The sequence below is a fragment of the Xiphophorus maculatus genome, chromosome 18 (assembly GCF_002775205.1).
Source record: "Xiphophorus maculatus strain JP 163 A chromosome 18, X_maculatus-5.0-male, whole genome shotgun sequence".
NCBI classification, from domain to species: domain Eukaryota; kingdom Metazoa; phylum Chordata; class Actinopteri; order Cyprinodontiformes; family Poeciliidae; genus Xiphophorus; species Xiphophorus maculatus.
Window position 1 is genome coordinate 17,723,313 of NC_036460.1, and position 21,740 is coordinate 17,745,052.

The 21,740-nt window shown below is 39.2% G+C and overlaps 1 protein-coding gene across 2 annotated transcripts in view; it reads right to left on the bottom strand.

Moving 5' to 3' along the window:
- The window catches only part of pde2a (phosphodiesterase 2A), a 186,444-nt gene that overhangs the window by 20,152 nt on the left and 144,552 nt on the right, over positions 1-21,740 (bottom strand). For both annotated transcript variants that reach the window (XM_023351166.1, XM_005803374.3), the window contains exons 3-13: positions 16,087-16,176; positions 15,713-15,801; positions 12,921-13,030; positions 12,208-12,263; positions 11,967-12,026; positions 10,351-10,507; positions 9,707-9,759; positions 4,747-4,821; positions 4,102-4,143; positions 3,315-3,383; positions 3,094-3,224 (exon numbers count right to left, since the gene is read on the bottom strand). In XM_023351166.1, coding sequence (XP_023206934.1) covers positions 3,094-3,224; positions 3,315-3,383; positions 4,102-4,143; positions 4,747-4,821; positions 9,707-9,759; positions 10,351-10,507; positions 11,967-12,026; positions 12,208-12,263; positions 12,921-13,030; positions 15,713-15,801; positions 16,087-16,176 — 932 coding nt within the window. The remainder of the gene's footprint in view (positions 1-3,093; positions 3,225-3,314; positions 3,384-4,101; positions 4,144-4,746; positions 4,822-9,706; positions 9,760-10,350; positions 10,508-11,966; positions 12,027-12,207; positions 12,264-12,920; positions 13,031-15,712; positions 15,802-16,086; positions 16,177-21,740) is intronic.

The window sequence follows — 21,740 nt, forward strand, 5'->3', positions numbered from 1 at the left end:
CAAAAGGTCCTCTGGTTTGGCTCTATTCCTTGAATTAAGGTTGATCTAACAAAGTCATTTTTGGTTTTTTGAGCACTACCATTTTTCTGTTTCCTCTGTTTGTGGAGTTTTCTGGTTGTAAAACATGAGTTATGGACCTATTACTGCTGCCATGCTGTGCTGCTGGGGACATATGAGGCCATATTTTACTTTGCACACAAACAAACTCTGCATATGTAATCTTTAAAATGATGGCAAAGTTCATCTGTTTCACTGCGTTCGGAGCAAAGACCAGACTGACTGTATTATTTGCTCTGTGGAAATCCTGATCCTGCAGCTCTCACCATGGTAATGAGATGCCAGCCACTACTGAGTGAAATGCTCAGACATGATCCCTTCTCATCCATCTCATGAGGATGCATGCATATGTGAAAAAATAAAAACAATATACCAATAAACTCCTCTGCATACTTTAACAAACACAACCATGGTGATAAAAAAACCCCAAATAAACAACAAAAAAAAAAAACTAGAGAGCTTTTCCCCTGACTTCTGTATTCAGGAGATAACGGCATTGCTCCTGGCAGCGCACTGAGACAAACACACACAGAGGACACACGCCAAAACCCGCTGCTGCCAAATCAGGCAGCCAAACCACCCGCTGCTGTTAGATTCATGACCTGACTCCAGATCATCACACCACCATCATCCTCATCATCATCATCACACCCATCTGCTCACACACACAAAGGGAGGATGAGTGGACATGAGTTTTAAAGTGCAGCGGTATGCAGTCGAGGGTGCACTTTAAGTCTGGATGTTCTGTCAGAGGCCTGACAGTCAGAGAAAAATTTCACAGCCTTCAAAGATGGGCCAGACCAACAGTCTAAACACTTGTCACTGATTTCTTTTAAATTAAATACGAGGCAAAGCTTTGCTTAGTTTGGGAAGAGCTCAAAAGAATATATAACAGCTATATTGATGGAGCGCAATCAGCAACCTTCTGAGGTTTTTATTTCTGTGATTTGAATGAAAGTATAGTTTCTCTCAGGAGTTTTTGAGGGCTATCTAGGTGGCAGTTTTGGAGAGTGACTTTCTGGAAATCTGGTACAAAGACACAATACTAGCCAAGGTCTTCAGAAAGTGGACCTTAATTCAGGAGCCTTCATGGCTCAAGAAGAAGAATAATTTGTCATGACATCTATTGGTTGTGCACTCCACAAATCTGGCCTTTATGAAAGCGTGGGAGTCCAGCCATCTAGGGTTGGAGTTCTGCTACATTTAGATGTGTTCCTGGTCCAAAACACCCGAATCAATTGATTAGGTCTTTAGCAGGACTCTGTAGAACATAACTGTAACCAACACACCTGTCATTTGACTCATGAATGTTGGAAAAGGGAAACAGCAAAATGTTGACCTATATGCCAAATATTGTGTGGTGAAGACTATAACTGTACGTTTCTCTGAGTGGTGGTGACGAAAAGCTCACATCAGCTTGAACACCCAATCCAAATGATAAAGCATGATTATAGTTATATTATGATGTGGTACTGCTTTTCTTGATTGGGAACAAAGTAGATGGTCAGCCAAACACTTAAAACTGAGGAAAGGATTTGTCTTCTATCAGGACAACAGTAAGCAGAATGCTTTAGATCAAACTGTTATATTGGCTCAGTCAAAGTCCCAACCTAAATCCAAATGAGAAGGTATGTCAGGACTTAAAGATAGATTTAAAGGTGATGTCCATTCTGAGTGAAGTTGAGAAATTTTGTGAAGAAGAAAGGGGGAAAAATGTAATTTTATATTTAATTTTTATGCAAGATGTCCTCTTGCTTTACAGTGATAAACTGCTTTGAGTTGATTTATCACATTAAAATGCTAATAAAATTTAACTGAATGTTGTGGTTTTAATTTGACAAAAAGTGAAAGGTAAATAGAAGGGAGATTTAAAGCATCTGGGAGCTGGTGAGTGAATAACACTAAAAATGCATCGTTTAACAAAAGAAGCTCATTAGTAAACTCTTACTGAACAACTGGAAATCTGTATTCAACAAGCATCAGACTCAAAGCAAGTTGAAAACAACTCATGTCTGATAAAGTGTAACGAATCAAATCATGAACTGCCTATTTGAGCGAATTGCATTGTTGTGCGATACTCATGAAGACCTAATAAACACTTTCTACTCCAATTAACTAAATAAACATTTCAATTATTTCCATATAATATAAGCAGTCAGAAGATCATTAAATTGAGTCATTTCTGTATGCTTTGAGCTTGTGAAGAAAGCTGGTGCTTCAGTGCACACATCTTTATCCTTGCTGCAGTCTTAAACTTGCCAATTAGTGTAATTTGTAACTTTAAAAGGAATGATGTGTTAATCTAATAGGAGGCATGAAAGGTTATATCTATTTGTAGAGCTGTCATTTCCTAAACTTTTAGTGGAAAATGGCAACAACATGGCTCTGGGTCTCTCCTTGAGCCTTTCAGACATCAAATACATATTATTCACTAATGCTGACATTCCTGCAAAGGACTAATTCATTTTGCATATATAGTGAATCATTAAAGTCCTTAATTTGAATTAATTATTAGTCTTTCTTCATCCTTGCCATATTTAGATTCCAGGGAGCTGCAGACAACACTCACAAAACAATGACTGAACAACAAAAAGAGCAATAGAAAACTTAGCTTTAGTGCTACTGACAGATAGTTTAAAAAAGAAATATTGAGTATTTGTGTTGGTCCTAATTTTATGCTGCCCTGGGTGATAAACCCTGCTCTGGTATTTTTCCCAATGGGTTCTTCCGCTCCCTTTAAATAAATGCAGCTAGCTCCTCCACTTCATTTGATTGTGACTATCCTGCTGCCAGTAAGATGTTGAATCCTCTGCAAACTCAACAAATCTAGGCAAATTAGCTTATCTAATCAGACCTCATCTCACAATTACTGTTGCATAAATTGTTGCTTCTCCTAAGAGTCAGCAGTCTCAAATAGCAGACCAGCAGTCTTAATGCATTTTGGCATAAAGTCGTGCAAGGTTGGGATACGATATTCTGCAATTATTGAGCTTTAAAAGGACACACGGCTAACATGAAAAATTAGAAGTCTCTCACCTCTGTCCACCCTGCTTGTTAAAAGCACAGGCTAGCGCCACCACATGACCGGTGGCCCTGCTGACAACAGGGACACAAAGCATGGAGGAGATCTCACAGCCCAGCATGCTGGACAGCTGCCTGCGTTCTTCCTGAGAGGATGAGAAAGACACAGACAATATCAGACAGGCAGAAAGGAGGCTAGTTTGATGGATCAATAGATAAGACGGATTGAGTCTTACAGCGCTGATGTCCTGGAGGGAAATAGACTTTTTTTTCTCCACGACTTGACCAAAGCGTCCAAACATCAGCTGGACAGTTGAGAGAAAAAGACAGGGGTAAAGCGACCAAAGGAAAAGGGAGCGAGAAGGGGAAAAAAACACCAAAATCATGACAAAAAATATTAGAAGAAAATGTCCCTAGAGGTTCTTTTTGGACAAAAACAAATAATAAATGAAGGCTTCTATACATTTTATTGTAAGAGAAAAATATGTAAGACTTTTTTGTCCTCATAGCTTTTCACCCCAGCTATCATCAAGGTTTCACATATCGTTTGGCCTGGGGGGACACCATGTATTCACACTGTAATGAAGAGCCTGTTAGTAATGCTACAGCTGCAGCGTAAGCATGGATAGGAGACCCGGAGCGACTCGAAGGAAGCGATTACTTCTCCTGCACAAATTTCTTAATTACAAACCCCTACAGAGGATTAGGAGCCTTTGCATGTGGAAGCTTTATTCTTTTGTGTCTGTCAAAAACACATGCAGGATTACAGCACTTGTATTCTAAGTAAGCTTATTATTATTATTATTATTAGCAACAAACATCCCTGAAAACCTCAGCTCAGTAAAGCAGGAGAAGATGCGATCCAATGAATAAAAGAAGGGAATGATTGATTAAGAAATATTTGAAATATGGATGATCAAACAAATAGGCAATTAATTGATAAGCAAATCGTCTCAGCGGGAACATTAAGGATCTACAAATATGAGAAAATAAATCCATTGTATTTTTCTTTCTCTGTCTCACCGGGAAGCTGATCTCCTCCTCCAGAACTTTGTCTCCAACCACCTAAATGTAACAAAGGTCAAAGGTTAAAAACTATTTAAATGTTAGGCTTGAATTTAGTTAAAATCACAGCAGAAATTGTAAATGGCTATAATCTATGTACGTATGTCTCAGTGTGTGAAGAAAAGAGGTTGAACATTTGAATGTTGTTTCCATGAGGCATTTTAAAAACATATAATGAAAACCAGTGTGACTGAGAGCAAATGACCCGAATCATGTCGCCAAATTAGTTACAAAATGACTCAAGAGCAACAAAGTTGATGTTTTGAAGTGTCCATCACAAAGTCCTGATCTAAGTCCCATAAAAAATTTATAGGCGAAGCTAAAAAGGTGTAAGCCATTATGACCTTGTGAAACAACACCGGAAACATTTGATTGAAGTCATAGCGTTTAAATAAAAACTTTACCAAATAACATAGAAATTTTTCAAACTTCCGCATTTAAGGAGTGTTAAAAATTTGATAATAGATTGATAATAATAATATGACCTAATATTGGGAAAGCTTAGTGTGACTTAAAGTCAGCCATTTAGAATAAAAAAAGTGGTTGTGTGTTTTTCATACTGTGTAAATAAAGATTTGGCTTCAACAGTTCGAGTGTGGTCACCTGGCAGAATAGCTGGTGGTTGTCCTCAGACACCAGCAACAAACAGCAACACTGAGACTTGGTCTGCTGCTGCAGCTGCACAGGAAAAGAAACACAACATCAGCCCAAACTGCGTACACAATCACAAACAACAACAAAACCGGATTCAGCCAGATGACTCCAGTCGTCTTGGTTAGAATTCAAAGAGCAATGAAATTACCTGGAGCTCCACTTTGGCAATATTTTAATGTAATCTTTACTGCTTTGCTGCACCAATGAAGTTGATGGTTTTCAGATAAAAAATTAAATGAATCCCTATTCCCAATGTAAATGTCTTTCTCCTTTATTTCTGTTTATTTTGCTTCCAAGCAGTCAGGTTTTCTCAAAATCTTTTAAATAGATTTTGATTAATATTTTTTCTATTTTTTTGAAGGTCTCTCAAAACTAAACTGTTTTTTTGACTTACTTTCAGTCCAGTACCATATTTACAGGATTATTTTGTATTTGCTTCATAAGCCTCTGTAATACCTTTTGACTTGACTAATGAATCATTCAGCTGTAAGGTCTTTGCTGAATTATTCTGTTTTGTAACAACATGACTAATAAATCTTTACGTTTATTAGGTCTTACGCATCTTTTTCTCACCTGCACTTGCTCACCTTTCCTCATTTTACAAATACACTGCAGATCATGCTGCCATGGTCATGCACAAGGACTTCACAGGAAATATTATGACAATATCTGGCTCCTTTGAGGCAATATAATGAGAAATTGTAGCTTAGCAGCAGTAGTAGCTTTGCAGTTAGATTCATGCCCACTGAAACTACACAATGTGTGCAGTTAGTTGCAAAAGTGTTCACAGTCCTTGAAACTTTTATTATTATTATTTTTTCCACGTTACGTAGTGTGGTGTACATTTGTATTCGGCTCTCTTTAATTCCAGTGCAATTAAATAGATGTATCTCTACCAACTTTGCAATGATAGGTGTGCCCATGTCTTTTTTGCAAAATAGCCCAAATTTGGTCAGATTAGAGAGAAAACATCTATCATTTACCGTATGAAAAGTCTTGCCTGAACTCATGGGCTAGAGTAGAAGGGATTATCTCATCTAAACATAAAATAATAGAAATAAGAAAATATGCCATAGTTTCTGTAAAATAAATACTTTAATTTTAGGAGACAAAACTCAGACAAAAGTAAAAGAAAGGGCATATGAAGCTCTCATATAAATGAAATGGTATGCATGAGTCCAGTCTTTCTGATGCTTTTATTCTACCTGCTGAAATTCAACCAATTTCCTCCCGCTACGTGGGAAGAGAAATGCTCTATTCATATTCATAGACTGAAATACACTGTCACACACACTCAGGCGTGTACGTACGCACCCACACCCACCATTCTTCCCTGTAATCCACATATCTGGATGGAGAACAAGCAAGGCAGGAATAAACAGCCTCTACTGCCAACAAGCTCACCCCCAAGTCACAAACATCAGCCCATGGGAAGAACGCATGTGTGTGCACATTCAGCAGGAACATGCACACCCATAGACAACATGTTGCTGCGCCCACACACAGTAATAAACCCCTCCACCTCAATTTTATTTATTTATTTTTCACAAATGCTGTTAATCCCATAAGAACTACTCGGAGCTTTCAGCACAAAACTGATGATTCTTCAGGAACAACAATCTCCTGCTTCCCTTTTCTCCTTCCTCATTTCTACAGCAATAAACAGGCCAAATGAATCACTACTTAAATGAAATACATTTTAACAGCAGTGCACATTCTGTTAAAATGTGCAGTCTATTGCTTTATACAAAGGAAAAAGCTGAATTACGAGTTTAGAGGTGTTGGGGGGAGATGTAATGCACGCAGGTTGATCTGACGCTGCACAGCAGTTCGATACCACTCAGTTGGTCTCAAAGAAGCACAGGTGCAGGAAGGTGTGTTTGACTTCAGCAGTTAAGTGGATAAATCACCTCTTATATTACTTAAATTGCTTAAAACATAATGCATATTAATTTTCTCAAGTGACAGCTTGTATTAAGCAGCAAACTTCAGTTTATTCTTTATGACTGCAAGAAGGAGCCACAATGAATATAGTATGAAAATAACTATCATTGTAGCTCAATTAAACCAGTAAGGTAACAAAACTATACAAGTAGAAACAAGTTGTATAATCAATTTAGAAACACTTTTGCCATCAGTAACACAGCCATTATTTTTCATTTTGATATTTCCTATTTAATTCATGTGCAAAACCAGTGTTGTATAGTAACGAAGTAAAAATACTTCACTACTTTACTTAAGTATATTTTGGAGTACTTCATACTTTCCTCGAGTATGAAAATTTTTGATGACTTTCACTTTTACTTCACTACATTTCCGAACTTAATTGCGTACTTTTACTCCGATACATTTTCAATGTGTGGTTTAGTTACTCGTTACAAAAAAGCGAGAGAGAGAAACGCAAGTGTTTTGATCCCACCTACTGATTAGCAAGTAGCAAGCAGGCTACCGAACAAAGTCGGTAGCCTACTTGCCTGGGCTTGTTCATCACCTCCAATAGGATACACCTGTTTCGCTTCAACCATTAAACACAAAGCAAGTCTCGCAATCAGCAGCAGTCACATGGAGGAGGAGACGGAGACCACAACGACTGCAACTACGTCGGACACGGCTCCAGGGGAACCACCAGCTGGTGATGAGAGCCCATGGCCTTATTTAAACACAATACACTCTCTCGTGGGTGTTAAAGATTCGTCGTACCGCATGCAGTTTATGTTATTCCTGTCCGAAGATGTGGAAATTCTATCTTACAAAAACTCCCCGTCCAACTTGAAGAAACACATCGAGGTAATGTCTTATGAAATGGTTATAATCCTCCTGTTTCAGTAACTATGGCTTGGTCACTAGGCACTATTGTGAAATCTTGAGCATAACGTTACCTGTATAAATGAACTTTGTTTGGCATTGTTTCAGTTCCACACGTGGTGTATTTAGCTTAGGCTTAATGTTGACTGTAGCAGGCTACCTAGACTCCTCTGTTCAAGGGGGGACAGAAGCCATAGCGATAGCAATTTAGACTGAATTTAACGAATATAGGAAAGGCATGCAAGCTCAAAACCATTAACATGTGCTACTCTTTAAAACTGGAACAATTTATTAGCAGGTTTAATTTTGTCTGCACTTGGTTGTGTACATTATTTTAAGTGTATTTGACAAGTTTACCAAAATATAAAAAATGTCATTCAAACTGCATTTGCTTTGTTTTACTTTTTACTTGTACTTTTCATTACATTACTTGAGTACATCCATTTTTACAGTAATTTCCATACTTAAGTACAAGAAGTTTCAGATACTTTAAGACTTTAACTCAAGTAACATTTCAGTCAGTGACTTGGACTTTTACCAAAGTCGTATTTTGGAGAGGTACTTATACTTTTACTTGACTCTGAGATTTCAGTACTTTATACAACACTGTGCAAAACAAGCACCTGGTCTTACCTGTGTTCAACAGCCCATGATTATATTACAGCCCTGCCTTTTCAGGAAGAGGCAGAAGGATTTTGTTTTTGCTACTTTAAAGGCTAACCTGCTCTAAATCATATTTACTAGGATGCAAAAATATCACTCCAGCTGATCCAAATATGCAACAGCAGGTCTGACAGAAACAAATGTATACTATAGCATAATCCCATTTCTCCCACTGATCCTCACTGGCTGCTTTCTAATCCAGGTATGAACAGGACCTTTTTACTGTTTGATTTACAAATAAAGTTCATCCAACCGAACAGAAAATATTCATACAACCTGTAAAAAACTCTAAAGCATGTTAATATAAAAATGATGGTTTAGTGAAATAGCAGCACAATATCACACTAAAAGGTATGCTGCAGTTCTCTTGCAGATTTTTCTTCCTTCCTTACTTCCCTCCTCATTTTTTGTGGTGGCAAAATGAACCTGGATCCTCACTGACACTTTTCTGTCTCAGTCTCAGGTGTTTATAAGCATTTCAATAACTGCTCTGAATGTAGCTGTGGGCACATTTAGGCAAATAGCCTTTTTCCTCGCCACCATTTTGTGACTCAGCACCAGATCGATACAGCTCTGCCTCACTCGAACTGGATATTTTCTTTACCTAGTTTGAAGAGGGTCTAAGAGGGACAGGCCTCAGCGTGTCATCATATTTAAATCATTCAAAGTTTTTTTTGCACACTGATCAACACCAAAAATGCAGTTACAAATACATTCATTTTTATAAACATCATTAGCAGAAACACAAATAAGAAAGATAAGTGTTATTACTTGTCTTGTTCATTTGTTCATTCAGCTGCAATAAAAGATTAACTGATAATTTAAAAATAAAAAAAAAACTTTGTATTGGGGGCATCAATAAATGTGCAGGAAGCTGTCAAACACTCTTGGTAACTAAGCTTCCTTGTTTTAAAAGCTATAAATTGTATAAAATAAGTTTTCCCAACAGAGCAGCTTTCTGGACATCCGTACAGAGCTACGTAGGACAATACACAGACATAAAGAACTTCTCTCTATATAGTCATGAAGCAATCTTGTGCTGTAATGTACTAAGGATTTGTGCAGGATAACCTTCAAATAGCCCTCCTGTCTCTGGTTTTATTCCTGTTTCTCTTATATTTCCCCATCTGTGAATAATTCCATACATTTGAATTGTATTTCTGATGATGGTGTTCCTCCCTCGCCGCTACAGCACAGCTTCTTCTCCACTGCATTTGATCTACACTTTGTTTCTTGCCTCTCCTTTTACAGAGTCTATCTGACTGTATATATAAATATGTGAAAAGGGTGGAGGGGCTGCTCTGTGGGGGGATTGATGAAGTAATGGTGTGACAAAGATTTTGCAACAGAAAGGGAGGAAGAAGTCACCAGTGGAGATGTTTTGCATCTACTGTGCATCTGTGTGTGATGGTGGGAGGGCGGAGTGATCTCAGCTACTTACATAATTGATGACTTTGAGCTGAAGAGAAGCGGCATCAAGGTCATAGAGCTCACCTAAAAGAGGACAAGGAAACAAAAAGAGAGAGAGAGAAAGAAAGTGACAAGAGGGAAAAAAACCCCACGGAGGAGCAAGGGCGAAGAAAGGGAATTCAGATCATGTATGCGAAGGGACAGAGAGAAATCCAGAGAGAGGTGCACTCAGACAACGAGGTCAGGAAAGGGTGAAAGGAGCCGGTTAACAGGGGGACTAATAACAAAGACAAGACAAGAGATGGAGAGCTGCCTGGACTGCAGAAGAGAGAGCCGGAAAAGTGAAGCAAAGGCAGGGGAAACTGGGGAGAAAAAAGTTAACTCATATTTATTGACAATTAATGGAGAGTAAACAATGTTTATGCATGTGTGCAGGAACAGCAGGAGGTAGTCCACCTCTATTATGCATGATAATTTAAACAATGTTTTGGTAAAGCATTCTGCTTTCAGACAGTGAATCTAAATAGACAGAGCCTCCATGCCACTGGGTCCAACTCTAATTACGCACTCAGTCTGTGACTGCATGACTGCTGTGTCAAACTGCAAACTGACTGCAGGAACAGTAGGTTTTTGTGCTTTGATGAGTGTGTATGTGTGTGAGTGCTGCAAGCATACCACAGAGCTGCAGAATGTTGCGATCTAGCTCGCAGTAGTCCTGCTCTGAGACATTGAGGTGCAGTAGAGCATTGTGGGACTGCAGTGGAGACGGGCTCAGAGGAGGCCTCTGATAGGATGCTTGCACAGCCTGGATGCGAACACATGCCACCGAGGCCTGCAGGGCCATAAAGCAGCAAACACAAACAAAGACAAGCAGCAAAGTCAGCTGAAATAGATATTTAACTTTGAGCTCTCTGTGCTTCTGTTTCATTATGTTTCTTTCCCAGATAAAGACAGTCACTGCGTTACTGCTGCCACTGACTCCACAGGCTTTGTTGTTTGTTTTTGCCTATAAAAAATACTCCTGGACCAGAACTTCAATTTTTCTTTTGCTGTGTCTGCTTTCTGCCCTTTCAAGTTCAAGTTGGCTGTAGCAGATGGCCGAGTCTGATTCTGCAGGAAGTTTATTCATGTTAAAGTTTATTCATGGTTCCCATCTACTGTTGCCACATGATTGATCAAGATGAGGCATAGTTGCAAAATCAACCACTTCTTCTAAGTTCAAATTATACCAACTTAGGAATTATTATTTTTTTGCTATATTTAATTGAACATTTATCCTGCATCTTTTAACTGCACAATAAAGAAATCATTCAGAATCAAAATGTAAAAAAATAAATAAAAAACTAATAAACTGGTGGCACAGGTCTGTATGCCTCTAAAGTAATATTGTGTTAAATTAGCAATCTTCTAAAGATCAAACCTGTCATAATGCATCCAGAATCTGTTGAACTGCAAATAAAGTCATTTTCTTACAGAGAAGCTTCAACCAGCCAAACAGGTCTCATTTCACAAAAGTATCAGTCAGAAGAAGGGTAAAAACATTTAAGGAGGCAAAAATGATAATCTATTATTTTAGAAATCATGTAACAAAAATGACACTATTATTCTATGACAAGACATTTCTCAACTCATGTTAAAAAGATAAATTAAAAACTAGGTTGGTGGGCTGCTATGAGACAGAAAACAGCAATGAAGGTGCTGCAGTAAATTCAGGTGAATTCTGCTTGTGTTCTACAAGTGACAATATTGTCCAGTTTTCTGGACTAAAGACTACTGCAGAATGATAGAAACCTTTTTCCAGGGGGAACAAAGTGTTAATCTGTGATGAAATAAAACTTCTGGGCCACTCTTCCAGAAAGGGAAGGGAAGCTGGGGTTACAATTTCAGACTGATTTAAGCGTATTTGTCAATGTGGATGAAATGTGAGCAGTTCTAAATAACTTTGAATTTCTATCTAAAACATGAAGGTTTTTAGCTGAAAGATGAAAAAGATCTGATAGTGGTGCTGGTTTATCAGTATCACTGTGAGTCTAAGCTTACAAAGAAATTAACAACAGACTGGCTCCACCTGAAGGAAATAAGTTTTTTTTTTTAATGAACACAGGTAAAAATATAGCACTTTGAGAGCTGGCAGGCTATATTATTTTCTTGTGTTGCACTGTTCTGCAAAACCTACTTTTGTCAAACCTTATTGAGTAAAACACCTCCAGCAACATACTGCAGCTCATGTTGCCAAGTCTTTTCTTTCATTTCATGTTTGATCATGAAACACAGAGAAAAGGGGAGCTTACGTGTTTTCCCAGTACATTCAGATGCAGCTCGTCTTGATCTGATAGTGGGCCACATCCCACCTGCAGCACATAGAGACAAACACACAACCAGAGAGATCTGAGCAGCACAAAGTCATGGTGCAGGCTGTGATGTCCCAGAATTCATTTTAGGTGTGCATGTTAACTTAAATCAGCTCCAATCTGCTTTTCCACAAAGAAGAGGCTGAATCTGCAGCATTTGATTTTTTATTTTTTCCCTCACCAGTAAGACGGCTAGGACCTTGGTGTGATCCTGATCCAAGATGGGAATTACAAGAGCTGAAAGACAGTGAAGTAGAAATAAAATAAAGCTTAAAATAACTGGATAAAATACATTTTCATGACTGTAGGTGTTAATCATATTTGTTTTTTTTTCTGTGTTTTATGCTAAAGACAAACAAAGAGAAAAGGAAATAGAAAAACAAACATATAAAGTACACAGTTGATGTCCTTGAGTGAGACTGCTTATTCCTTTCATTTGAGCAGCGACAATGAGATGCTGCTTGTTGCGCCAGACAATAAAACAAGCAAGCACACAAACTCTCTTTCCTGCATAATTATTACAAGTTCATTGGTATGCATTTATTCCCACAACACAAAGCGACTTTGCATATGTATTTTTTTCGTCCACACATTCCTCAGGTTGTTCTCTGAATTCTTTCATTTGGCTAGCAGAAGAGTCTGTTCACACTCATCTCACATTTTTTCCCCTCATCACAACCTTTTATTGCTTCTGTTAGGGTCCTTTGTATAATTTTGTTGCTCACCCAGCTGCATACCTCTCTCAGTGTAATTATCTTCTCTTGTTAACTACTTCTCTCTCCATCTCCTCCCTTTTGTTGTTTTTAAATTTCCAAGCTCTCGGCTCGCAGAAAAGGACCCATAATTACACATTTTCTCCCCTGCCTGGACGCTACATAAAACATTCAGCCGAACCTCTCCTGTGTGCCGGTAACGGTGCAGCGAGGAAGAGCCTGTATTTCTCTGGCAGTTCAGATGGAGGGAGACCGGCACACTCGTATCGCTTCTGCTGCTCCACAGCACTCCTACAACAGACACAGAAAGGGTCTGAGTCAGGTTCCAGCAATGCAATAACATGCATGAAATTGGTCTAAATTAATTTCGTTTTGTCAGACACAGCAGAGACAAAACCTCAAGACGAGGTCTCTCTGGAAGAAATTCATTGCAGATGGAAAAACAATCACCAGCGTTAATAAAACAGATGTGTTTTGTTAAATCACACTCGTCAAAACACGGGTGAATAGAGCAATTATCCATTGTGAGAAGATGTTGTATGTTTTCATGGGGAGAGCAGGGATGATGTGCAACCAGGTGCAATATATTCAGAACATGAGATGAGCATTTTAAATTTCTCAGATGCACTAAACAAATTCATTCAGAATTGGATAAGAATGGGAAGAAAAAGCCTAAGAAATCTAAATAGCATCACTGAAGCACACACAGGTAAATCCAACATTTATGTGCAGCACATAATAATCAGCCCTCTGACAGAATCACACATACACACCCGCATATGCGTGCGTACACGCCTACACACACACACCCACACACCCACACGCACACCCCCACACACAAGGCAGCAGTCACTCCATTACATGCCCATAGACTCTGAACCCCCACACCCCAAACCACTGCAGGAAATCTCAGCATGGTGCATTGATTTCAAAGTGTCCATTTATTTCAACCCACTGAGGAACAGTGCACTCCAATCAGAAAATATTCTATTGTGGCAAATACATTTGACCTATGTGTAATGTATTTGTTCAAAGCAGCTCTGCAGCACAGCCCTGGGGCCGATGCAAACCGGCCCAGCAAAGTGCAAAAACAATCAGCAGCACTGAGAAGAAAACAATTACTAAGTATAGTAATGCTTTTACATAAAAGTTGGGTGTTTTCTATGAGTTTGGGGATTTAAACCTGGTGCATATTTAAGTGTAGATGACAGCAGAGACAAAATAATGGCATGAGACTTATGAAGAACATGTATTGAAGAGGAACAAAGGCATTGGTTATGAATTAAAACATCATTCATCTTTCCATCTTTCCTGACTAGTTTTCTAGGTCCTGCAGCTGAAAAACATCCCCACAGCACAATACTGCCACTATCATTTTTCAATAGTCTGGGTACTATTGAATACATGAGTGGTGCCCAAAATGTAGATTGGTTGTTGTTCTCAAAGGTTCTCCTCTGTCTACAGAACAACACTCTGGTCTTTGTTTTTGGCCACCTCAATAACTAAGACTCTTCCCCTCTGCTCTGTTTAGAAGGCCAGCTAATGCTAAGAGGAATCCTGACAAAAATCTCATTTCTGAAGAAAAGTAATTCCACAGCGTGATGCTGCCACCACCATCATTCACTGTGTATAAGGTTTTCTTTTTGATGATGTGCTGAACTGGAGGAGAGCTGCTTTCTTTCAACTCTATGTCTAAGTTAAATGCATTAAATGCAGAAAAAGTCTCATTTGACCAGGGTCTGTAGACTTTTTCCATTGGCAGCAATTTAAAAAATGCTTTCTTTGACACATACACACCAAACTTTGGTTTGCACATGAAACCAAAGTTCATGTGCAAGTGAACTTTGGTTTACTTGCACATGACAAAAAAGTTTCAAAGAAAAACAATCTCTGGAGTTCCTTCAGCTGAGAATGTTTGTGCATTAAGTGTGTGTATGTGTGTGTCAAGGTCTGGTTTATTAGAAAGTGGTTTCGAATCAGGCTCACACTAGATGGCCTTCCACCTATCAGATGGGTTCTCTCAGTGTAGGTAGATGGGGGTGTGTATGCCAAGGTCTTGATAACAGGCTTATGTAAGCAAGTGAATTTAAAAAGAGAAAAGTTAAAAGGGTCCTGTAGCCCTTCAAATATCTGCAATCCGTCAATCCATGCAGCGATGATAGATGAGTGTTAGTGAGGATGGGCTTGTGTGAAACTCTAATGTTGAAGTCTGAGCTTCTGTCTTTGAATGTTTGCATGGGATTCCATGTCAATGTGCCAGTAAGGTGTTAGAAGCTGGCCTCTTGTTTGACAAACAGACAGATTCATCAATAATGTAGTGCTGGTTTTTGCCAGCCCCTGGGCAGCAGTCACAGCAGCATATGTGCAAAGCTTCAGAGAGAGCACTTAGGAGAGGAGAGGATCGCCATGTCTCGCTAAGGGACAGAGGCGTACAGCTATCTGGGCGATTAGGTCTGCAACGCTTCCGCAGGGAGAGGGACTGAAGGTGAAAGAGAGGCGGTGGAGAGACCAAACCACATGCGGCTCAGCGCTTTGAAAGAGAAAAACATGGCAAACTGTGTGAGTCGGGCAGCGAGGTAGAAAGCTGGAATGGGCCAGTAGATCACAAAGAGGATTGGGGTGTCAGAGAGACAAAGATGTTCGACAAGATGAAAAAAAAAAGAATAAATGAAATAAAGAGAAACAGCGAGAGATGGTAACAATGAGACACCAGAGGCAGAGAATATCCTTGTGCTTCTAGATGATGGGATCTTTCTTGGTGACATCTCCATCTGTGTGCTGATGATTGCTGATTTCATTCAAGTGGCACCTGCTTTTCAGGTAGACAAAACAGTGTTGTCGCTTCCGCCCTCCTCCCCGTGTTTTGTTGCCTCTCTCGGCATCACCGCCCTGGACGGCGGTGCGGCAGCAAATCAACCCCCAGCGCTGAAAAACATCTGCAGCTCAGTGTACGCAGACACAAACGGTACACACCTGAGCTTCCCCTCCTGTGGCACTTCGTACGGCGGGTCGTCACACAGCAGCCTGGAGTCTCCCTCCAGCACGAAGATGCACACACACTCCTGGCATACAAAATCAAACAGAGACATATGCGCACCCTCGTTTGAAACATTAATCAGGTTGTAATTGATATAATGAGCAACGAGCCTCATGCATTTGCAGAAGGGTTTTGGCCTATATGCTCCCCGCAGCGATGTAGAGACTGACACAACAGTCTTCATCATTCTGAATATTAACAAGAGGCTTTTTTTCCCCCCAGGTAATAAATTGAGAAAATTTCAATTGTGTTTATTTGCAAATGTAAATTATGTATGTGTAGATGTGTGAGAGGAAGAGAGAGCAAATACCGTGCTGGGGAGCAGCTCCTGAACGCTGTCTCGCAGGGCCACTCGGAGCGAGCGTACATCAACAACTGCTGCCAGCCGCAGCAAGGCATCCTGGAGAGGAAGACAAACAAATTCCCTCATGTGTACTTGGCTGTTTGTTTATGACAAAAAAAAAGAAAAAAAAGAAGCAGGGACCTTGGCTGCCATTTTATGTTTTCTTTGTAGGTACAAGGTTTACACAGACAGAACTATTTATTTGTAATGACTTCGCAATGTTTCAAAGGCCTTCTAAGTAATTTTTCTAAATGCATCCTGCTCTGCAGTTGGCAACACAAGTGTCGCTCTTGGAACATAAAGTGAACTCAGACAGCAGAATTAGTTTTGCTCTTCACCGCACTCGGCGCTTTGTTTCGATTTGGATCTGTGAAAACAAAGCACTTGAAAATTTATTTGCAGAGTTTGGTAGGTAGCTGACTCACGGAGTTAAAGTGCATGGGAAGTAATGGGCAGCTCTCACAGAAGCACTTAACTTGCACCTGAATGTTTGAAAATGTGTTGATCCTAATTAGAATGGCTGTGCTTAGGATTTGACTGATTAAGCTAATTTCCACACCAAAAACTAATAACTTCATAAATCCTAAGGTCAACGTGTCAAAATAAAAAAATCTGACAATTGGAGCTCGCAGAAACTAAGGAAACTTAACTTCACTGAACTGGACACTTTGGAGATATACATTAATCAGGCAAACCATTAGGACCATTGAGAGGTCAACTAAATAACACGTGGTTATTTTGTAACCTGCAACTTGTAGATGCATCCCTGCTTCAACACATCAGAATCAAATGGCTGAAGTCTCACATCAGCCATTCAGCTCTGCAAAGGCCTTTGTCATTAATTTCACTAATTTGCATTGAAGACAGGAAGCAGAAAAACTTTTCAGGATAGTAGCTCTATAATATCTCTAAAATCACAGCTCTTATGGAGCCTATATGCCTATACTCATCACCATTTATGTAGAGAATAATAACATTATGGCTTGAGGGTTAAGAGACTCTTTTAAGATTAAAATTTGTGAATACTTTTAACCTTTTGCTCCTTTCCTTGAATAAACACAAGTCTTTATGGACAAAATAAAAAACTTTGCAGCAAACATGTAATTGTTCTGAGTTTGTTCCAAGCCAACGTTTCCCCTAACTGCAGTTTTACAAATGCCAATTACATAGGGTAATACAACATTAGTTACAAGAATGAAAACATACAGCCACCTCCTAATCTCTTACACTGCATCACCTGAGACTTGCTCTATATTATATCCAGCTAACAAAATTACTCCAGAAGGGAAACTTAGGGGTGTGTTTGGTTTGGTGATGTTCAACCTCTATTATCCCTTATGACATCCTTTAAATGCTCATCCACCAATAGATTTGCCATGTGGTTTGGGATTTGGGTGTGATTTGGGTGATACGGCTTTCTGCCCAGGGCGATGCATCACAAGACGCAAATAAAAGAGTATCTTAGTTGTGTTCGTAAAAAGTTTTCTATGGCTTATTTGTCGGTGTAACGTAACCACAGAAATCATATTGTGCAACATATACGGGTAATGATTTTAAAGCTGGCTTTGCAACTTTTGATTCAGTGCTAAATTAAAGGGATATTTCAGTGTCAACTGACCTCAGTCTTATCTCTCTATCCATTATGGACGAATGCACCACTGAATATATAGAGGCATATAAATGGAGGCACATTTCCAGGATACCACTGATTCAAGAACAGCCACTGATGCTCTGTGTGAAATTTCATCTTGTCAGCATATGCAAAAACATTTTCACATCTTTCCCCCCCATGTTTATTCTTTACCCACAGTTTAGATTTGCAACAAAAATCATTGCCCATTGACATCTGAAGCCTGTGACTTACAGGTCTTTATAGTTTCTGACACAAACAGGAACCTCTGGAGCTGCTGCTATGCTAATTCGCAGTCTTTGCTTGCCAGCTCTGTGCACAAAAGCCAGACTGTTTATACCTGCTCTGACTGAGCAGACTTGAGAGAAATGTATGAAGAATAAAGAAATGAGAGCATAAAAGAGTAGCTCAAGCCTTGGCCACTTTCTTGACTGTGCACACTAATCTGTTGGCCAGAGGGAAAGACTTCCAGAGTCAATTTCAATGTCAAAAATATTTAAAGGATGGGTGATCCAACAGTTTTTTAACTATCTTATGAATATGTAAGTTTAGCGATACTGTTGGCTTAGTAGTTGTTTAACTATAGGGTAGTTTGCTTTTCCCCAGTTCTTGTCACTGCAGAAAACAATCCTAGGTTATACAACCCCGTCTAAATTTATTGACACTCCTAATATAGATTTGAAACAACTCAGAGCATGATCAAAAGATAAATTTAGCATTGTTTGACAGAGTTCAAATTATTTCAAAGCTTTTTATGCACTATTCTGATGGAAGCTATGAGCAAATTTATAATGAATAGCAATTTATTAATAGTTACTATGCAAATGAAGATTTCATGTCTTATTTGAATAGTGACTGATCTTCCAGGAAAACAGAAAGTTATGTATCCAATTTTTGAGGCATATAAAATTACACAATTGTGGCACCAGTAAATTAGTAAAAAAATAAAAATAAAGGGGGATTTTAAATCCAGTGAACAAAAGCACTTGAATGTCTTAGATGTTTCACGTTTTCAGTGTGAAATACTACTGCTAAAAAAGTTTTGACTATTCCAAGGATTTTTTTAAATCTCATTATCAGATGTTTCAATAAATGTGGAGGCCTGACAGAAAAATATCTGCTACCTGCAGAACCACGTAAACATCTCCACTCTATGAAATAGAAAAGACATGAGCCTTGCAAATGTGCTTCCCTTATGACATTTCACAGCATACACTTTTCATTCCCTGTGTGGTCTACTTAAATCCCAACCTGCTAGTGTTATCATAAAGCATTCTGATTTCTTGTTACCACTGTCTGAAGAAACATCTCAGTGAGACCTCAACATCTGATCAAAGCACAGGAAAAACAACGAAAGGAAAAATGAAGACTTAACATCCTGCAGCACTGAAAACTGTGTTCTGAATCTAAATTGAAAAGAAAAAGCTATTCTGCTGCCTTGACTGTGAATACCTCAAAGTGTTTGTGTGCCTGCTTCCAGACGTAATGCTTTTAATGAGGGTGTCCATCTGTCACCTCTGTTTTTGTAATTTTCCTCCTTTTTTTTAGTGTCTCTGCTGTTTCTCCTCCATCTGTGTTCAGTCTTATTTTTCTTTGGACTGAGGGTAAAATGTGAAAGAGAAGAGGTTGGGTGGCGAAGAAGGGGGAAAGTGATGGGGCTTCATAGATAGCAGAGAAAATGCCAAATGTGAAGAAGGAAGAAAAAAAGGAGAAAACTGGAGTGTTGTCATGGCTGCGCACTCGATGCTGGTCATTACATATGATTAGATATGATTAAATGCGATTAGCTTTGATCACTCAATCAGCACGTTGTAATGAAGTTGGAGCTATGCCAGCCCATGTGTGAGCATCCGTATGTGTGGGAGGACGTCAAGGTATGTGTGCGTGCGTGAGTGAGTGTGTTGCATTTTAGGTTACGGATCTCAAGATGCTTAGACAAATTCCTGTAAATATTGTTGGACTGTTGGGAGATTATCCCAGCAGATCACATAAGTCCTCCCTGTTCTGCAGTTCAGTTCTCACAGGGAACAGAGGATGTAACTTGCCATCCTTTGTGCGTCACTGTTTGTGGATGTATGTTGCTCGCAATAAGATGTGTGCCTCTGTAAATGTCAAACGCCATCCTATGACCTTTCCCAATAATTTCTTGCCATGTACCTCAAACCATCTGTTACATTAATTTACCTGCCTCTCCATCCCTCACTGCACATCCTCTCTCCTACACACACACTCACAAACAAACAATCAAGCACCAAACATGACCGTTTATTTCTTTGTTTCTATTCCCTAATGTCTAAGCACTTAACCTTTTGCTTAAATTAAAAGGAAAATTTTAAAGCAAAATAGATGACACTAAAATTTGTGTCTTTTGAAGTATTTTGTCATGTTACAGCTACAAGCCTCCATTTATTTTATGTGAAAGATAAACACAAAGCAGTGCACAGTTGTTAAATGAAAGGAAATGATGAATGTGTTTTTAAATGTTTTTTTTTTGTTTCTTTTAAGTAAAACCTGAAAAGTGTGGTGTGAATTTGTATTCAGACAATCTGAGCTAACACTATGTCCAAAAACAACAATAGCAAAAACAGCAAGGCTCTATCAGATTGGATGGAGAGTATATGCGATCATCAATTTTCTTAAAACACAATGTCATGCTGGAACCTGAATCAGGTTTAAGGTTTTCTTCCAGACTTGCACTGTATTTAGCTCAGTTTTGAAAAGCATGATGCTGCCACTGCTGTGGAGAGGGCGTGCTTAGGGTAATGTGCTGTGTGGGTTTTTTATTGTATACAATAGATTTTATGTAGGCTAAAAAGTTAAGTGTCATCTAACCAAAGCATCTTCTTCCACTTGTTTGCACAGCCCCCCAACATAGTTTACAGCAAACTCCAAATGAAATGTGTCTCTTTTCTTTCCTGCCACTTTTCTGTAAAATCTTGATTTGTGGATTTGGAAAATAATTCAGGTCAATTCAAAAATACTTTATTAATCCCAATTTATTACCTGGGGGAATTTATTTACAAATAAATGTAAAATAACAATGTTGACACCACAGATACATTTCGCGTCACCATTAATTTATTGCACTGCTTTGGCAGATTGCACTGTCCTCCAGCCTCTACTTATAAAACAATCTGAATGTTAGATTGCAGCAAATGCCATGCTGAGTCACACTGTGACTTGTCCTTTTCTTTTACACGTCTATTCATCTTCCCTTCACATCTCACTAATTTTCCAAATGTAAAAATTCAATCCTGAACTCTTCATTGCTGCGTTGATCCCCGGGTTCCCCTCTGCAGTTCCAGCTGCTTTCATCAGCGCGAACCTTTGCAGCTGTCTTTATCGGCAGCTTGCCGAATCACTTGCAGCTCTCTGACATTTTGAAGGGTACCTGTGATCGACATGGCCAAACATAGATTGTTCTCAGTCTTGTCGCTTTCATTCTGCATGCACACATTTCCCTGTTTCAAATACTCAAGCCTTAGCTGGTTCACCTCGCATTAAATACTGAAATCTGACATTTTAAACACCACTCTGATTCGAAGAAGCTTTGAAAGAAAAGGAAAAACATTCCAGTTAAAAATCACTAAACCGAGGGTAGCACATTTTTCTATTCTACATCCCTTCTGTCTTGCAAGTTTTCTCAAAGGTGGCCTAATAGATATGCAGTGTCTAAAGCCTTCATGCTTCCTCTGCAACAGTTACACTGTCTTTACTCTTCAGGGATCCACTTTAGCTACAAGCATCTCACTGAAGCTGTGGGACAGCTGGTCCAAAAAGCTGACAAAGTAGAGCCGAGAGCCTACAGCTAAACTTGTATAGAAATTAGATTACAGAGGCCTCGGTTGGTGCACTGGGCCAACCTGCTAATAAATGTGAGTAAGGAAGGAAAACAGGGAGCAAAAATATTCTCCCCTCTTCACTCAATTGCTTCCCTGAACTACAGCAGCCATAAATCTGAGTTAATGGAGAGGCAGCCAGACGTTTGCAG